At 51.0% G+C, this 18,201-nt stretch overlaps 1 protein-coding gene across 8 annotated transcripts in view; it reads right to left on the bottom strand.

Annotated features, from left to right (window-relative positions):
- The window catches only part of MYH14 (myosin heavy chain 14), a 102,904-nt gene that overhangs the window by 15,683 nt on the left and 69,020 nt on the right, over positions 1–18,201 (bottom strand). For all 8 annotated transcript variants that reach the window (XM_021094781.1, XM_021094782.1, XM_021094783.1 and 5 more), the window contains 10 exons: positions 17,832–18,038; positions 15,026–15,163; positions 12,507–12,630; positions 11,834–12,005; positions 10,167–10,379; positions 9,459–9,603; positions 8,519–8,725; positions 5,297–5,401; positions 5,052–5,204; positions 3,421–3,669 (listed from right to left, as the gene is read on the bottom strand). In XM_021094781.1, the coding sequence (XP_020950440.1) occupies positions 3,421–3,669; positions 5,052–5,204; positions 5,297–5,401; positions 8,519–8,725; positions 9,459–9,603; positions 10,167–10,379; positions 11,834–12,005; positions 12,507–12,630; positions 15,026–15,163; positions 17,832–18,038 (1,713 nt within the window). The remainder of the gene's footprint in view (positions 1–3,420; positions 3,670–5,051; positions 5,205–5,296; positions 5,402–8,518; positions 8,726–9,458; positions 9,604–10,166; positions 10,380–11,833; positions 12,006–12,506; positions 12,631–15,025; positions 15,164–17,831; positions 18,039–18,201) is intronic.

The following is an 18,201-nucleotide window of genomic DNA, read 5'->3' as shown; positions in this document are numbered from 1 at the left end:
ACCAAAGAAAAATGCCAGAACTCCAAAATACAGTATCTGGAATCGAAAAGTCACTAGAGGAAACTGACAGCAGAATGGACACACACTGGAAGAATCAGTAAACTTGAAAACAGGTCAATAGAGATGATCTATCTGAACAGAGCAAAGGGAGAAAAAAGATTGTAGAAAACAATTAGCAGAGACTTTTTTGGCTGTAGAAATGGACAAACTGATGACAAAACACATATGGAAATGCAAAGGACTAAGAAGAGGCAAAATGACTTTGAAAAAGAAGAAAAAATTGGAGAATTAATGCTATGTGATTTTCAATTTCTTTTCTCTCTCTTTCTCTTTCTTTCTTTCTTTCTTTCTTTCTTTCTTTCTTTCCTTCCTTCTTTCTTTCTTTCTCTCTTTCTTTTTGTCTTTTAGGGCCGCAGGTTAAGGACTGGAATTGTCTCTGCTCTGGCTGTGGTCACTGCTGTGGCATAGGTTCAATTCCTGGCAGGAGAACTTCCACATGCCTCGGGCAAGGCCAAAAGAAATGGATCATGGAAAAATTTTAAAAAATGACTCATAGGCCTAAATGTAAAACCTAGAACTAGCAAACTTTAGAAAAAAAAATAGGAGGAAACCATTGTGACCTTAAGTTAGACACAGATTTCTTGACACAACACCAAAAGCATAATCCACAAAGTAACAAATTAATAAACTGAATTTCATCACGATTAAAAACTTCTGCTCTTAGGCTCTACTAAGAGAATGAAAAGACAAGCCACAGACTGGATGAAAACATCTGCAAAGCAGTATATCTGATAAAGAACTTGTATTCAGAATATATAAAAAGCTTTTGAAATTAAATAATAAGAAAAGAAACAATGTATTTTTTTAAGAGGGAAGATTTTTCTTTTTTGTCCTTTAGGTCCGCACTTGCGGTATATGCAGGTTCCCAGGCTAGGGGTCGAATTGGAACTGTAGCTGCTGGCCTGCACCACAGTCCCAGCAATGCCAGATCCGAGCCGAGTCTGCGACCTACACCACAGCTCATGGCAATGCCGGATCCTTAACCTGTTGAGCAAGGCCAGGGATCGAACCTGTGTCCTCGTGGATTCTAGTCAGATTCATTTCCGCTGCGCCATGACAGAAACTCCAAGAGGGCAAGAGATTTGAACAGCCACTGCACCGAAGAAGATGTGTGGGTGGCAAATAAGCACCTGAAAAGATGTGGGCATCGTTGCTCATTAGGGAAACATGGACTAAAACCGCCACTTCCTATTAGAAAGACCGAGGCTTAACTCATAACAGCCAAAGACTAGAAACAACTCCCATGTTCATCAACAGGGTCACGTTTTCCATAATCTAGTTTATCTCTAAAGGAATAATATTTAGCAGTAAGAAAAAAAATAGGAGAGTCCCCTGTGGCTCAGTGGTTAATCAACCCGACTGGTATCCATGAGGATGTGGGTTTGATCCCTGGCTTTGCTCAGTGGGTTAAGGGTCCAGCGTTCCCAAGAGCTGTGGTGTAGGTCATAGACGTGGTTCGGATCCCATGTTGCTGTGGCTGTGGTGTAGGCCGGCAGCTGCAGCCCTGACTGGACGCCTAGCCTGGGAACCTCCATATGCTGCAGGTACGGCCCCAAAAAGACAAATGAAAAAAGAAAAAGAAAAAAAGGGGAATAAAATATTGATGCGTGTAAAAACATGGATGAATCTCAAAGTAATTTTTTTTTTTTTTTTTTGCCTTGCCCACGATCTGTAGTGCATCAAAGTTTCTGGGCAAGGGATTGAACCTGTATCACGGCAGCAACTCAAGCCATGGCAGTGACAACACCAGATCCTCTGTGCCACAAGAGAACTGCTCCAAGGTAATTATTCTGAGTGAAAGAAGCCAGTCAAGAATAAGATTAATAGGAGTGCTGTCTTGGCACAGCAGAAATGAATCCAACTAGTATCCACGAGGATGTGGGTTCTATCCCCGGCCTCACTCAGTGGGTCGGGGATCTGGCATTGCCATGAGCTATGGTGTAGGTCTCAAATGTGGCTTGGATCTGGCATTGCTGTGGCTGTGGCATAGGCCAGCAGTTGCAGCTCTGATTCAACCCCTAGCCTTGGGAACCTCCATATGCCATGGGTTCGCCCCCTAAAACGTAAAAAAGAAAGGAAGGAAGGAAGAAAGAAAGGGAATAAGATTTATATAAAAAGAATTTATATAAAATTCTAGGAGATACAAAAAAGAATTCTTTTTAAAATGGGTGCTGCTCTCTTTGAAGAAATAATGGCTAAAGATTTCCACGTTTAGACAAAAAAAAAAAAAAAAAAAAAAAAAAAATCCGACTAGGAACCATGAGGTTGCGGGTTCGGTCCCTGCCCTTGCTCAGTGGGTTAAGGATCCGGCGTTGCCGTGAGCTGTGGTGTAGGTTGCAGACGCGGCTCGGATCCCGCGTTGCTGTGGCTCTGGCGTAGGCTGGTGGCTACAGCTCCGATTCAACCCCTAGCCTGGGAACCTCCATATGCCGCGGTAGCGGCCCAAGAAATAGCAAAAAGACAAAAAAAAAAAAAAAAAAAAAAAAAAAAAAAAAAAAAGATTTCCACGTTTGATCAAAAACACCACTCCAAAACTGTAAGAAGCTTGGCCAACGGAAGCAGGATAAATACAAAACCCCACAGCTGGATATCATGGTAAAACTGCTAAAAACCAAAGATAAAGATAAAAACTTGAAGCCAGCTAGACAAACATCCCACTACCCACAGGGAAACGGTGATTTGAATGACTGCTAACTTTTCCTCCGATACGACAGCGGCCACAGATCATGGAATGCACTTGCCAAGGTGCGGGGAGAATCAAGCCTAAAACCGTTTACCTGGAATTCAACAGCCGGTGAAAATACCTTTCACAAATGAAGGCAAAATACTGTGCCTCCCATATTCCAGATGAAGAAAACGAGACATGCTTGGGCCATTTGCCCAAGCCACATGGCCACAAAGGGTCCCCGCTGGGATGTGACCCTCAGGGCTGCCTACTCTTAATGCCCTGGGCTGCTGAAGATTTTATTCCTTCTTCAGAGTGCTTCACATTAGCCCCATTTTGTAGATGGGCAAACTGAGGCTGAAATGGGACCAGCAGCTGGCCGAGGTACACAGTGAGTGGACTTGTGTAGTGAGATGGCTGTTCCATTTAATCTCCCTAAGTGCCCTCTGGTGCATCTTCAGGCACCTTTGGGAGTAACAGTGGGGGCCACCAGCAATTACTCTGGGATAAGAGATGGGAGCCAGGATGGATGGGTGTTCTATTTTACAGAGGCTCAGAGGGATGAGGCATCTCGCCCAAAGGTCCTCCCAAGTTCATGGTTGAGCTGAGACGTCTCGTCCCGGATTCCTCACAACGACCGCAGGCAGCATGGGCCAGCGTCCGATTTCCCAGCTGGGTTACCTGTGGAGCCTCACCTGGTCGAATTTGCGCTGCTTCTTCTCCAGCGCGCTCACGAGCTGCCGCTGCTGCTCCAGGTCCACTGTGGCATCGTCCAGCTCTTGCTGCAGCCGCCGCCGGCCCCGCTCCAGCCGCTCCACCACCTCCGTCTTTTCAGTCAGGCGCTGGGTCAGGGCCTCAACCTCTCGGGCCGCCCGGCGTCGGGCCTCCTCCCCTGCTTCCAGCGCCCCTGCCTCCTCTTCCTGGCGCCGCCGCCACTCTGAGAGCTGGAGGGGGAGGAGAGAGGGGGAAGGTGGCACTTATGGCTGTGACCAAGGGGTGAGTAGGTGGGGCCCCATTTCCCAGATGGGGAGACTGAGGTCTGAAGAGAGAAATGACTTGACCCCATCGGATGCATCTGCCTTGGAGAAGGGATGAAGTTATGAGTTCTATGAGCCCCAGCTCCTCCAGGAGATTAAAAGGGTTCCTACCAGTACCCAGAAGATGAGTCAGAATCTGGGCTGTGTCCTGGGGAACATCCAGTCTGATGGGGGAGACTGAGCTTCATGGCCCAGGGTGACGGAGGCTAAGGTCAAAGAATGGGATCCATGGGAGTCTACAGAAGGGGTTCAAAATCTATTTAGAAGATTCAAGACAGGCTTCCTGGAGGAGGGGACATTTGCGATGGATCTTGATGTATGCATAGGAGTTTTCCAGTTAAAGAAGGATATTTGTGGGCATGCATTCATCGGGTATTCATCACTCATTCAACAGGCATTTCCCAAGGTCTCCCATACATCAGGCTCTATGCTGGCCTATGCTGGGGACCCTGACCTAACTCTGATGGGGTCCCACTCTCCAGGAGCTCCTAGTCTGGTGGGGGGGAACTCATGGATGCAGATAGTTCCAGCCAGGGTGACTGGAGGGGGGACAAAGCAGAAAGAAGGGTTGTGGGAGCTCAGATGGGGGTGCTCAGGGTCTTCTCAGAATAGGAGAGGCTGAGGCTAAGTCCTGAAAAATGAAGGCAGTTTTCCCAGGTGAGGAAAGAACAATGAGAGACGGATAGACTAAAGACAACAGAAGCGGGAGTTCCCTGGTGGTCTAGTGGTTAGGACTCGGCACTTGCACCTGGATTTGGTCCTTGGTCTGGGAATGAAGATCCCACATCAAGCCACTGCATGCAGCGGCCAAAAAAGAAAAAAAAAAAAAAAAAAAAGACGAAGGAAGGACCAGAGAAGGCAGGGCCCCTGACACCCAGCTGAAAGGCATGGGCTTTGTCCAGGGGGAGCTGGGGAGCCACAGAAGGGCTGTGAGCAAAGGAAGGGTGGGGTCAGCTCTGGGTGGAGAAAAACCATGTGAAGGATGAGCTGAAAGGGAAGAGGCTAGAGGCAGAGAGGCCTGAAGGGAGGCTGAGATGAGGATCCAGGTGGCAGAAGATGAGGCTGAGCAGGGCTGGTGGGGCTGTGGGGACACAGGGGAGGTGATGAGACAGTGAGTGGGGGGCAGGAGCAAGGGGGGAACTGCACAGATGGGCTCTGGGGATGAGGGAGAGACAGAGGCCAGTACTACGGCTTGCAGGAGCGGCCTACAACGTGCTCAGCCAGGGAACCAGGAGAAGCAGGGTGACGGACCAGGCATCCCTTTGACACCTCCCTCCAGGGCTGCTCACCTGGGCCTGGGCCGTCTGCAGCTCTCGGCCCGCCCGCTCCCGGGCAGCTGCCTCCTCCTCCAGCTGCTCCCGCAGCCCTGCCGCCTCAGCCTCCAGAGCGCGTGCCCGGGACCCCAAGGCCAGCTTCGCCCTGGTCTCCTCCTGCAGCAGCTCCTGCAGATGGATGGGAGCATGGGTGTTAGGTGTGGGCAGGAGGGTGGCGAGCCGGGGGAGGGGGCGGGCCTGATGAGGGGCACCGGGGTCACCTGGGCATCGTGGAGCTGGGCCTCCATGCTGGTCAGCTCCTTGCTCAGCCGGATGGCTTTGGACTCGGCCTCACTCAGGGCTCCAGACACGTTCTCAAGTTCAGCCTGTGGGGAAGGGACACCTTCTAACAGTGGCTTCCAGCCAGCCGACCCCGGGGCTCCTCAGCCTCAAATCCCCACCTCCCACATGGAGGAATATAAAAGGGTGCAGCTGCTATGGAAATCAGGCCAGCAGCTCCTTAAACAGCTACATGTCGAATTTCCACATGGCCCAGCAATTCCGCTCCGAGGTATGTACCCAAGAGGAATGAAGACATGTCCGTGCAAAAACTTGTACAGGGTGTTCACGACAGTGGCGAGGTAGAAACGACCCAAGTGTCCATCAGTGGCTGAGGGACTAAACAAAATGTGGTCTCTCTAGACAACGGAATCCTCTCTGGCCATAAAAAGGGATGAAGTCCTGATAGACGCTATGCTGCGGATGCGCCTTGAAAACAAGGCGCAGTGAAAGAAGCCAGACCCCAAAGGGAAAATATTGCAGGATTCTATTTACACGAAATGTCCCGAGTAGGAAATCCAAGGAAACAGAAAGCAGATTCGAGGTCGCCCGAGGGTGGGTGGCCGGCGGATGGTAGCTTGAAACGTGGACAGCATTTCTTTTGGGGGTGATGAAAATGCCCTCAACTTAGGTTATGGTGATGACTGTACAACTCTCTGAATGGCTAAAAACCACTGGATTGTACCTGTTATTTTAATTTTTGAAATGTTTGGTCCTGCCCGCAGCACGTGGAAGTTCCCAGCCAGGCACTGAACCTGTAGCACAGCTGTAACCAGAGCTACAGCAGTGCCAACGGATCCTAGACCCGCTGTGCCATAACGCCATAAGGGAACTCCAGATTGTACATTTTATTTTATTTCTTCTTCTTTTCTTTTCTTTTATTTGCTTTTTAGGGTTCCACCTGTGGCATATGTAAGTTCCCAGGTTAGGGGTTGAATCAGAGCAGCAGCTGCCAACCTACACCACCACAGCCACAGCAACACCAGATCCAAGCCACATCTGTGACCTATACCACAGCTCACAGCAACGCTGGATCCTTAAGCCGATGAGCGATGCCAGGGATGGAATCCACATCCTCATGGATACTAGTTGGGTTCTTAACACACTGACCCAGAATGGGGACTCCGGATTGTACTTTTTAAATGGGTGAATTATATGGTAAGTGAGTTACATTTCATTTTTTAAAATTTTTTAATTTTTTAATTTTAATTTTTATTATTTATTTATTTAGTCTTTTTACCTTTTTTAGGGCCACACCCGTGGCATATGGAGGTTCCCAGGCTAGGGGTCTAATCAGAGCTGCAGCCACCAGCCTACGCCAGAGTCACAGCAACGCGGGATCTGAGCCATGTCTGCAACCTACACCACAGCTCAGGGCAATGCCGGATCCTCAACCCACTGAGCAAGGCCAGGGATCGAACCCGCAACCTCATGGTTCCTAGTCAGATTCGTTAGCCACTGCGCCACGACGGGAACTCCAATGAGTTATATTTCATAAAGCCGTTCCCCCAGCACCCAAATCACCCAGCCCAGTGAGCCTGGGTGTGGCTGCCGGCCTCGACTTCCTTGGCTGTAGGAACTGGGCAGCAGTTAACCACTTTCTTCCCCCGGGACTGTTGCTGCCATAAGGGCAGGGCCTCATCAGCTTTATTCCCACAACAGGGCCTGGCACACAGTAGGTGCTCAATAAATGTTTGTTGGCTGAGTGCCTCCAGTATGGGTATGTGACCCTGAAGCTGCATTTCCTCCCTTTTCGAGATTCACTTAAGGAACGAGGTTGGGTTCAAGTTCTGGCTGCTCAGAAAATTCATCTGAAAACTTGGAAATAAGGAGTTCCCGTTGTGGCTCAGTGGAAACGAATCTGACTAGTATCCAGGAGGACACAGGTTTAATCCCTGGCCTTGATCAGTGGGTTAAAGGATTCGGCGTTGCCATGAGCTGTGGTGTAAGGTTGAAGAAGTGGCTCAGATCCTGCACTGCTGTGTCTGTGGTGTAGGCTGGCAGCTATAGCTCCGATTTGACCCCTAGCCTGGGAATTTCCATATGCTGAGGGTGCGGCCCTAAGAAGCAAAAAAAAGAGTCATTCTTCCTTTCATTCTTTCTGCTTCTTTGTATTTTCACCAATAAACAGGTCATTTAGTTTAAAAATAAAATAAAATTTAAACATTTTTTAATTTCCTTTTTTTTGGGGGGGCAGCTGCACCCACTGGCATATGGAAGTTCCCAGGCTAGGGGTTGAATCGAAGCTGCAGCTGCCAGCCTACACCACAGCCACAGCAATGCCAGAACTGAGCCTCATCTGTGACCTATACCACAGCTCATGGCAACACTGGATCCTTAACCCACTGAGCAAGGCCACGGATCAAACCTGCATCTTCATGGATACTAGTTGGGTTCATTTCTACTAAGCTACAATGGGAACTCCACAAATTCCTTTTAAAAGTCACAGTATGATGGAGTTCCCATCGTGGCTCACTGGCTAACGAATCCGACTAGGAACCATGAGGTTGCAGGTTTGACCCCTGGCTTTGCTCAGTGGGTTAAGGATCTGGTGTTGCTGTGGCTGTGGTGTGGCCGGTCGATCCGTGTTGCTGTGGCTGTGGTGTAGGCTGTTGGCTACAGCTCCGATTAGACCCCTAGCCTGGGAACCTCCATATGCCATGGGAGCGGCCCTAGAAAAGGCAAAAAGACAAAAAAAAGTAAATAAATAAAGGTCACAGTATGATAATGTTCTCACACAGCTCCAAGTATTCACCTTGGGTTTTTCTAATCAGACGACGGATTATTTAAGGTCAGAAGATAAGAGGCTGGAGGTGGGCACTGTGGCAGGATTAAGAGCTACGGGGTCAGCCATGCCTGGGTTTGAGCTTTGGCTCTGAGGGACCTTAGACAATCAACTTCACCTCCCTGGGGTCTCAGTTTCTTTGTGTGTAAAATGGGAATAATATTAGCCCTTCCCTCAAAGGAACACCAGGAGGCTGTAGTAAAATACATAGGATGGTTGGTGTATAGTAACCACTCACCAAACACTAGCCATCTGTGTGATTACGTTGGAAGAGTTGGAAGGGACAGTAGGGTTGATGTGGACCAAAGAGAAGCCCAGAGAGGGCAGGCATCTTACTCAAGGTCACACAGCAGAGACCATCCCTGGGCGCCCCACTCACCTGAGCTCGCTGCAGCTTCTCAGTAGCCTCTGCTCGTGCCCGTTCCCCATCGCCAGCCCGGCCCTGCACCTCCTGCAGCTGTGACTCCAGGCGGCGCCTCCGCTGCTCACCCTCCTGCCTCGCGGTCTGCAGGTTGCTTAGCTCGGTCCGTAGCTCAGATACTTCGGCCTCCAGAGCCAACCGGGTCTTCTCCCATGTACCTTTGCTCTGGTAGGGGAGAGAGACAGCAAAGATTTGATTCCCTTTCTCCACCAGCTCAAGCATACTCCTGCCACAGGGCCTTTGCACTATCTATTCCCTCTGGAACTTCTCATTGTTCCTTAAACTCCCAGGCACATTCCTGCCCCAGGGCCTTTGCACTGGCTGTTCCCTCTGGATCTTCTCACTGTTCCTTAGACTCCCGGGCACACTCCTGCCCCAGGGCCATTGCATTGGCTGCTCCCTCTGCTGGAATACATTTGCCCATGATGCCAGGATGGCTCACACACCACTTTCCCGTTTTTTACTCAGAAGTCATCTTTTCACAGATATCTCTCAATGGCCTAGTTCGAATGGCAACACCGTTCCCACCTGCCCCACCTGCCATTAGCACCCTGATCCCCTTTCCTGTTCGTCATTTTCCCAGAGCACTTATGACCCTGATACACACTATAAATGGGTTTAGATTGTTCTCTCTGCCTCGCCTGCTAAGACGTGAGCCTTATGATGGGAGTGGGTATTGGTTGTTTTGTTCACAGCTGGGGCCCCCAGTACAATCCTGGGAACAGAGTGTATATTCAATTAATGTTTGCTGAGTGAGAGATGGATGGAGGACATAAATATGGGAGGAGAGAAGTGGGCTGGGCTGGAACCAGCTGAAGGTACCTCCTCCAACCCAGCATCTTGCTTCCCTCCCCATGGCTCCCCAGACCCCCCTCCCACTTTTTCCATCTCAACTCACCCTCCGGGCTTGTTCCAGCTGCTCTGCCAGCTCTCCCAGTGCCTGGCCGTGGCGCTGCCGTAGCTCCTGCACCGCCACCTCGTGAATGCGTGTCTCCTCCTCCAGAGCCTTCTTCAATTCTGTCACCTCCTGTTCCCTCTTGGACCTTTTTTATTGGGGAAGGGGACAGGGAACAGAATTTCAGAATTGAGGGAGGCTGGAACTTCTGGGGAGCCCCTAACTGCTGGTTGTGCCTCCTTTAATTCTTGCCCTCCAAGACTGGGGACCTCATTCTATATTCCCCAAGAGAGTTGGGCGGTGATGCTGCAGGAGGAGTGTGGCTTTAAGGGTGAACTCCTACTCATCCTTCAAAACCCTATTCAAGAGGCCCCTTCTCAAGGAAGTCTTCTTGGTCTCCCTCCCATAGAGTGATACAGGGGACTTCTCTTATCATCCGTGATGTCCTGTGCTGCTCCATTAAAGCTCATTTGTTCTGGATTGGGTCTGTCTTTGCCTGAATCTGCCCACCCATAGACGGAGTTCCTGAGGGCAATGCCTGAGTCTGACTCATCTCTACCCCAGCTTGGTCCAGGCAGGGCCCAGAGCAGTACCCAAAAAACAAGTGTTGAATGACTAAACGTTTGTGCAGATGGAGAGCTTGGACCCGTGCCCTTTTCCTCTCCTCGCACCAGGCCCTGCTTATGCCTTGCCTGTGCAGCTCAGCCTCACCGGAGCTCCTGCTGCGCATTGGTGGAGTCCAGGGTATCCTCCAGCTCGCCCCGCAGCGCCTCCAGCTCCTCGCCCAGGTCCCGGCGCTGCTTCTCCGCCTTGGCCCTGGCCGCGCGCTCAGCTTCTAGGTCCTCCTGGGCCTCCGCCAGCCCTGCTTGTGCCTCCCGCAGGGATTTGAGCATCTGGGCCCGGGCCCCGCCCTCCTCCTCCACCCTGAGGGTGACAAGAACCAGGGGTTGGTACAGGGACAGGCAGGGGGTGGGGATGATTTCTGGGGTGGCCAGTCCCAGGTTCGGATCCCAGCTCTGCCCTTAGGTACATGCCTCCGGTACTCAGAGCCTCAGCCTTCTTAGCTGTAAAATGGGAATGTCCATGCCAAATGAGGAAGCAGGGACCCAGAGTGGGAAAGGATCTTCCCTGGTTACATGGTCAGGGGGTGGCAGAGCCCACCCTAGAGGCCCCCCTCATAACTCCCACGGGAACAGCCTCTTGCAAAGTGAAGCTGAATGGAGGGGCAGTGTGGACCACGGGTAAACAGCTCAAGGAGAGTTCCCGGGTGGTCTAGGGGGTTAAGGCTCCAGCGTGGACACTGCTGAAGCTTGGGTCACTGCTGTGGCTGGAGTTCGATCCCTGGCCCGGGAACTTCCTCATGCTGCCAGTGCAGCTGAAGACAAACAAATAAACAAATAGCTCCAAGAGATGCACCATCTATGGTTTGTATCCCCTTCCCGGCCATCTGCTCTGGCAAGTGACAGCCTCTCTGAACTGCAGGCTCCTGGTCCATGAATGAGTAAGACCGCCTCACTCCACAGGGGCTGCCGTGAGGCTGGCAAAGAAAATAACAAGAAAAGCTCAAAAGGCTACATGTTATATGACTCCACTCATGCAGACGAGCAAGAATCAGCAGGTAGTATGTGGACAGAAAGAGATTGGTGGTTGTCAGGGGCTGAAGGGAGGGGGGAAGTGGGAGTGACTGCTTAGTAGGATTGCTTTTCTTTTCTTTTCTTTTGCCTTTTTTTGGTCTTTTTAGGGCGGCGCTCCCGGCATATGGAGGTTCCCAGGGGTCTGATCAGAGCTGTAGCCACCAGCCTACATCACAGCCACAGCAACGATGATTAACCCACTGAGCAAGGGCAGGGACCAAACCCACAACCTCATGGTTCCTAGTCGGATTCGTTAACCACGACGGGAACTCCTCCTATGGATTCTAAGATGCACATTTTCCTACACTTAACCTCTCTGAAATCGAGCTGCATCTATACACGAGGCGCCTCAGATCACATGGAGCACAGTGGGTAAAAAGCATCTGAAACACCGCGGGCTGTCATTAGCACACAGTAAGTGCTCAATAATTGTGACTGACTGGGATGACGAGGCTGATGATTCCTAAGACGGCCAGACGGCTTGTCACGTCAGAGTGGATTCTGGGCTGTTTGGTTCTGAGAGGCCGAGCAGGGGGGGAAGAAGAAATAGCACTTTCTTGCCTCCATTATGCATCAAGAACTGCGCCAGTCTACACCACGCGGGGCTCAGTGTCCACTTTCCCTTAACAGGGTGGGCTTGGAACTCTGGCTGTGCCCCCTATCCAGGAGGGGACCCTGAGGTTCAGGGGCGGCGTGGTGTGGGCTCCGCAGTCCAGTGCCGTGTACCCCCCGCCCAGCCCGCACCTGGCCAGGGCGGCCTGCAGCTCCTCCTCCTTGCGGCCCAGCTGAGCCCGCAGCTCCTCGGTGCGCTGCTGCTGCTCCACCATCTGCTCCTGCAGCTCGGAGCCCTCCACGTCCAGCCGCCGCTTCAGCTTCTCCAGCTCCTGGCGGCTCTTCTCCTCCTTCCGGAGGCGGTCTGAAGGCGGGACCCACAGAGCAGCGCCCACGTCGAGTTGAGCTCGCCCTACTTCCCAGTGTCCCCCATCCTTGGGACCGCCCACGGGGCCAGACCCCCAGGTGCCGCCTCCCCCAGTGACAGCCCCTGATCCCCTTCGCTCGATCGCCGGCTCTCTCTGCCCTCTGCCCTTTCGTTCCTGCCTCCGGACCCTCCTCCTCTGCTTTCTCCCTTTTGATTCCGCTTCTGAGTCCACAGCAAGGGACAGGGAGACAAAAAAGTGTCTGAAATGGTTAGTGGGACAGTCGGCTAGAGAGAGTGACCCAAGACACGGAGGAGGTAGAGACAGCTTAAGAGCCAGAAGGACACCCAACCTGTTCTGAACCTTTTTTCCTGGCCCCATTTAGCGGATGGGACCACTGAGACCACAGGGCACTGGAGGGCCGCTTGCAGTCCCCCTGGACCCCGCTGGAGCGAGCAAGCACCGGGCCCCACAGCTCCCCCTTCCAGGCGGGCGCTCACCCTCCATGTCGGCAATCGTGGCCTCATATTTGAGTCGGAGCTTATTGAGGCTCTTGACTTTCTCTTCCTCCTCGGCTGCCTGGGATGAGAACTCGGCCAGACGCTCCTCCAGCAGCTTCCGCTCCTGGGGGCAGAGGGAGGTGGGGGTGGGGTGTCAGGGGCCGGACCCTCAGCTTTGGTGTCTTTGCCACCTGCGTTTCTGCCCATCTCCATCCCTCCCCGCCCCCCTTTCCCATTCTCTAGGGTCCAGGGACCGGTCCCACCCCCATCCCACCCCCACCGGTTCACGCCTGTTCATTGTGGAGACTCCCACTAGTTGAAGGACGCTCCCCATTCGTGACTCCATCTTTCCACAGCGGGATGCCGAGGTCGATTCGAATCACTTGCTGTTTATTATCGAACTGCCACGAGCATCCCTGCACTTCCGCTCCATTCATGGGTGGGAACTGGAGCCTTGTTACTATTCCCCGTGTGATGCCTGGACCAGCAGCATCAGCACCAGATGGGAGTTTGTTAGGAACAGAAACTCAGGTTCCACCCCAGACCTGCTAGATCAGAATTTGCACTGGAACAACCTCTCCATAAAATTCCTGGGCACGTTAGGGTTTGAGAAGCACTGGCCTGGACCAGCACTTTTCTTTCTTCTATTTATTAAAAAAAAAAAGTTTTTTTTTTTTTTTTTTTGGCCATGCCCATGGCATGTGGAAGTTCCCAGGCCAGGGATCAAAACCATCCCACAGCAGTGACAATGCTGGATCCTTAACCTGCCAGGCCACCAGGGAACTCCCTAGTTATTTATTTAATAATTTAACTTATTTGAATTAAATTTGAAATTCGTTTTTTTTTTTTTTTGAGCAGCCCTTTTTAAACCGTGAGTGGTTCTGGAAATCAAGGTGTTGGATCAGCACCACCTTAACAAGAAAGAAATAGAACAGAGTGGACGAGAAGAGCTACTGCGTCAAAGGAATGTTCTAGAAAACTCCTGTGTGTCTTGAGCGCTCAGTTCAGGCACTACTGCCTCAGGGAAGCCTGCCCCGACCAGCCCTAGCACAGGATAGGCACCCCGCTCCTCAGTCTTTTCTGACAGATTATAATTAGTTGATGATGTGTGATTGTGTTGCGTTCCTGGGCGACGCATTGAGCACCTCTCCCCCACATCCCGTGAGGGTAGAATTGGTTTTCTAGTTCATCAAATGCCATATTCCCTGTGCCTCGCCCCATCCTGGCTGTGGTAGGTTCAAGAAGGTGGCAGATTCTTTGCCACGTTTCCAGCCAGGGGCAAGGTCTAAGTCCCCACCCCTTGAATCTGGACTGAGCCTGCTCTAAGCTCACTGGTTTGCAAACCACAGCCTGTAGGCCAAACCCGGCCCACAGTCTGTGTTTATAAATAAAACTTTATTGGGACACAGCTACAGCCATTCAATTACAGAGCATCTGTGGCTGCTTTCACGTTACAATGACAGAATTGAGTGGTTGTCAGAGACATGAAGTGGCCTGCCAAGCCCCAGATATTTATTTATTTATTTATTATTTATTTTTTAAAAACCTATTTTCAAATACATTCATTCAAAAGGATTCAAATTCCATAGGTTGGATCTTGTGAGATAATAGGAAGTATACATATTGATGCCTCTGCTTGTAGTTCTAGGCACAGAGCTCTTAAAATCCTTATAAATTCTTAAGTGATAAGAACATTGGGAGCATCTTTTTCTTTCTGTTGTTAAAAAATTTTTTTTTTTGGTCTTTTTAGGGCCACACCCACAGCATATGGAGGTTCCCAGGCTAGGGGTCGAATTGGAGCTGTAGCCGCAGGTCTACACCACAGCTACAGCAATGTCAGATCTGAGCCGCATCTGTGACCTACACCATAGCTCACAGCAACCCCAGATCCTCAACTCACTGAGCGAGGCCAGGAATCAAACCCGCAACCTCATGGTTCCTATTGGATTTGTTTCCGCTGCGCCACGATGGGAACTCCCTAAAATTTTTTTATTATAGTTGATTTACAATGTTCTGTCAATCCAAGCCCCAGATATTTACTATCTGGCCTTTTATTTTTTATTTCTATTTTTATTTTTGGCCGCACCTGTGGCATGCAGAAGTTCCTGGACCAGGGACTAAAACTGCATCACAGCAGTGACCTGAACCTTAGTGGTGACAATGACAGAGCCTTAACTCACTGAGCCACCAGGGAACTCCCTCTCTGACCTTTTAGAGAAGATGTTTGTCAACACCTCATCTATAGAATTCAGGGGAAGAGACGCTGTGTCAGACCCAGGCTTAAGCTCACCCACAGAACAACGGGATGTCAACACAGGGGCTTGTTTTTAGCAATGCAGCTTAGAGAGGTCTGATGATACAGGGAAAGTGACACGCAGTAGTTGCCCAATAAACATCAGCCTGAGGGATGCTGTGACAGAGAGCCAAGGAGATGGAAAGCGTTCAGGGGGGACATGGTCGAGACGGACAGTTCAAGGCTCCCCTCCACCTCACCCCTTGGGTATTCACAGGCCACCAACCTTGCTCAGCTTGGCGTTCTGATCTTCCAGGAGTAAAAGATCTTCCCCAAACTTTTTCAGCTTTGCCTCCGTCGTCACCTTCTCCAGCTGCAGCTTCTGCCGGGCCCCTTCCTCAGCCTCGAGGTGGGCCTCCAGCTCCTGAAGTGGAGAGGAGGCAGGGGTGAGGCCGCAGGGGCTGGGGGCTGGCATGTGATGGGAGGGGTGGGGGTGGAGGGGAGGGTTCATGGACCCCCGGGGGGCTCGGGGCCCAGACAGGTCCACGCTCTGGGCGGGGCTGGGAGGGATCTAACCTTTCCTGCTTCATTCACGAGCTTAGCGAACATCGCCTAAGTGCCTCTGAAGGGGGGGCAACCTTCTAAGGCATGAAGGGTAAATAAAAATCTTTGTCCTTCGGGAAGTTACATTCCTGGGCACGCGTGAAGATTGTAAACGATAAACCTCGGAAACGAACACATCCTGGAGAAAGACGCTGTCCACTGGGGCAGCGACCAAGCACGTGTGGCAACTTAGGCTGGGAGACCGGACGTTAAGATGTGATATTTTGCCACGACTCGGAGGGAACTCGGGGGCACTGTGCTGGGTGCAACATGTCAGACAGAGAGAGATAAATACCATATGATCTCATTTATAAGGATAAAAATATAAAAAACAAACACAAACAAGAAAAAATGAAAAACGCTTTTAGACACAGGGCCACAGTTGGGTGGTGGCCGGAGGTGGGGCTGGGGGAGGCGGGGGAGCGGGAGAAATGCGGGAAAGGGGCCAAAGGTACGAATGTCCAGTTAGAAGGAAGTCACAGGCATGTGACAGACACCGTGGCAGCTGGAGTTAACCACGCTGCCCCGTGAAGTTGGATGTTCCTAAGAGACTAGATCTTAAAAGCTCTCATCACAAGCAAATTTTTCCTAACTACATAAGGTAACAAATTTTTTTTTTTTGTCTTTTTAGGGCCACTCCCAAGGCACATGGAGGTTCCCAGGCTAGGGTCGAATCGGAGCTGCAGCGGCCGGCCTACACCACAGCCACAGCCACTCGGGATCCGACCTACGCCCCAGCTCACAGCAACGACAGATCCTTAACCGGCTGAGCGAGGCCAGGGATCGAATTGCATCCTCATGGATGCTAGTCGGGTTTGTTAACCGCGGAGCCACGACGGGAACTCTGACAGATGTTATTTAGTCTTATTCTGGTGACCACTGTGCAACGTGTACAAATACTGAATCATTGTGTGGTACACCTGAAATTAATATAATGTGGCAATTCTGCCTCAATTAAAACAATTCGATTTATTACGTGTGGCCTTGATAGCTGGTAACGTTGGGAGGCCCTGTAATGGCCGAATCACAAGACCTCCTACTCATTCTGCCACCAAACTTCAGGTCCCCTGATCACATGACCCTCCGTATCGTGGGAACCAGACATAGAACCTGCTCGTTCCTGTGTAACGGACTTCGGTTACCTGCCAGCCCTTGGAATCACTTAAACAAACCAATCATGAAGAAGAGAAAAACAGACCAAACCCAAAAACCCGAAGAAACCAACCAACCCCATCTTCTTGCGGAAACCGGGAGTTACCTCGCCCTCTTGTTACGACTAAGCCTGCCTCCCACAGCTGCGGCTTGTTCGCTCCATTCCTGAGTGCCACCCCAGTGTGGCTGTCTGTGCCACGGCGTCTGCCTCCCTTGGGCTGTGAGTATTTGAGACTAATAACCTGCTCTCGATCGTGTCTGTCTGGGATGGGGTGTGAGGGGTTAAGCCATCTCCATAACCAAAGGTCGGGGTCCCCCCTCACTAATGGGGTCAAGGGGAGGTGATTCACACCACGGGGGTGCTTAAAATGTGACTGGTGTGACTGAGGAACTGAATTTCAATTTTCTTTTAAATTTATTTTTTTAAGCATCTTGTTTGCTTTTCATTCATTATGGCTTTCATTTTACAAACACTCCTTATTTCACTGATAAAATTCCAGACCAGTGCCCCTTTAAAACAATGTTCTGAAGGATCTCAGATCTCGGGTTGGGTATATTTTATATACTTTTCCCTTGTGTTAATGAAATGTTAACGACTTCCTATACCACATACTTTCCAAGCTGAATAGAAAAAGGAAGGAAACTGTTGAGTGGAACTTTGTATGTGCGCTTATAAGGCAGGTAGCACGCATGCTCGTTCACAGGTCAGCAGCTTATTAAGGTTCAGAGGTTAAGTGATTTGCCCCAAATCCCACAGCTAGGAAGCAGCAGTGTCAGAATTCTAGCCACGGCTGCCTGACTCTGATTTTCTTTTAAATTTAAAACCGACCATTCAACTAATCACTGGGACACTTTTAAGTATGTTTGGATCAACTTGTGGGTGGTAATCTACCTTTTTCCCACTGAAGCAGAGTGAAGTACAAATGCAGATAGAGTCCTGCCAATGAAAATTTAGCATCTGAATGGAGATAATGCCTTAAGGATAAAATACACACTGGATTTTGAACGGGAACCATGGGAGGACAGACTGCCTTCAAATGCATCAGCACAGAGGCAAATGGAGCCAGGATATGGATGAGGCAGGGTACTGAGGCTATTGCTTGAGCACCTGGATCCAGCCACACCTGAAGCTTATACTACACACTGCAGAGTCTTCCATTATTTGAAACCAAAAAAGCATTCTTTTTGCTTAAGCCACCTTGAGCTGAGGGTTTTGTTTTGTTTTGTTTTCCCCTTGCAAATTCATGGCCAAAAAGAGACAGTGGTTGCTGAGGCAAGGGTGGGCAGGGTAGACAGAAGGGGTCAGGGGAGGTGGCCTCTGGCGCACGGGTCCAGACCTGTATATGTTGCTGCAGCCTCTTCTTCTCAGTTTGCAGCTGGCGGCTGCACTCCTCCTCCTCGCCCACACGGGCCTCCAGCTCCGACACCACCAGCTCAAGCTCCTGTTTTCGGGCTGCCAGCCGCCCCCGGGTCTCCTCAGCCTCAGCACACAATTCTGCCTCCGCTCGAAGTTGCTCTGCCAGGCGGGTACGCTCCTCTTCCAGCTGAGGATGGGGTGGGAGGTCAGCGGCCATCAGGCAGTGCTCCCAGGATGGCCCTCAGTGGGGCACCAGGTCCTTCCTGCCCCCTATTTATTTTGTCCTTTGAGGCCTGGGTGGCAGCAGGGAGGGTGGAAGGCAGTCCCCCAAGTGGTTCATCTCAGGGTGA

The sequence above is a fragment of the Sus scrofa genome, chromosome 6 (genome assembly GCF_000003025.6).
Source record: "Sus scrofa isolate TJ Tabasco breed Duroc chromosome 6, Sscrofa11.1, whole genome shotgun sequence".
NCBI lineage: Eukaryota > Metazoa > Chordata > Mammalia > Artiodactyla > Suidae > Sus > Sus scrofa.
Note: the sequence above shows the minus strand (reverse complement) of the source record. Positions and strands in the feature narration are given on the sequence as shown.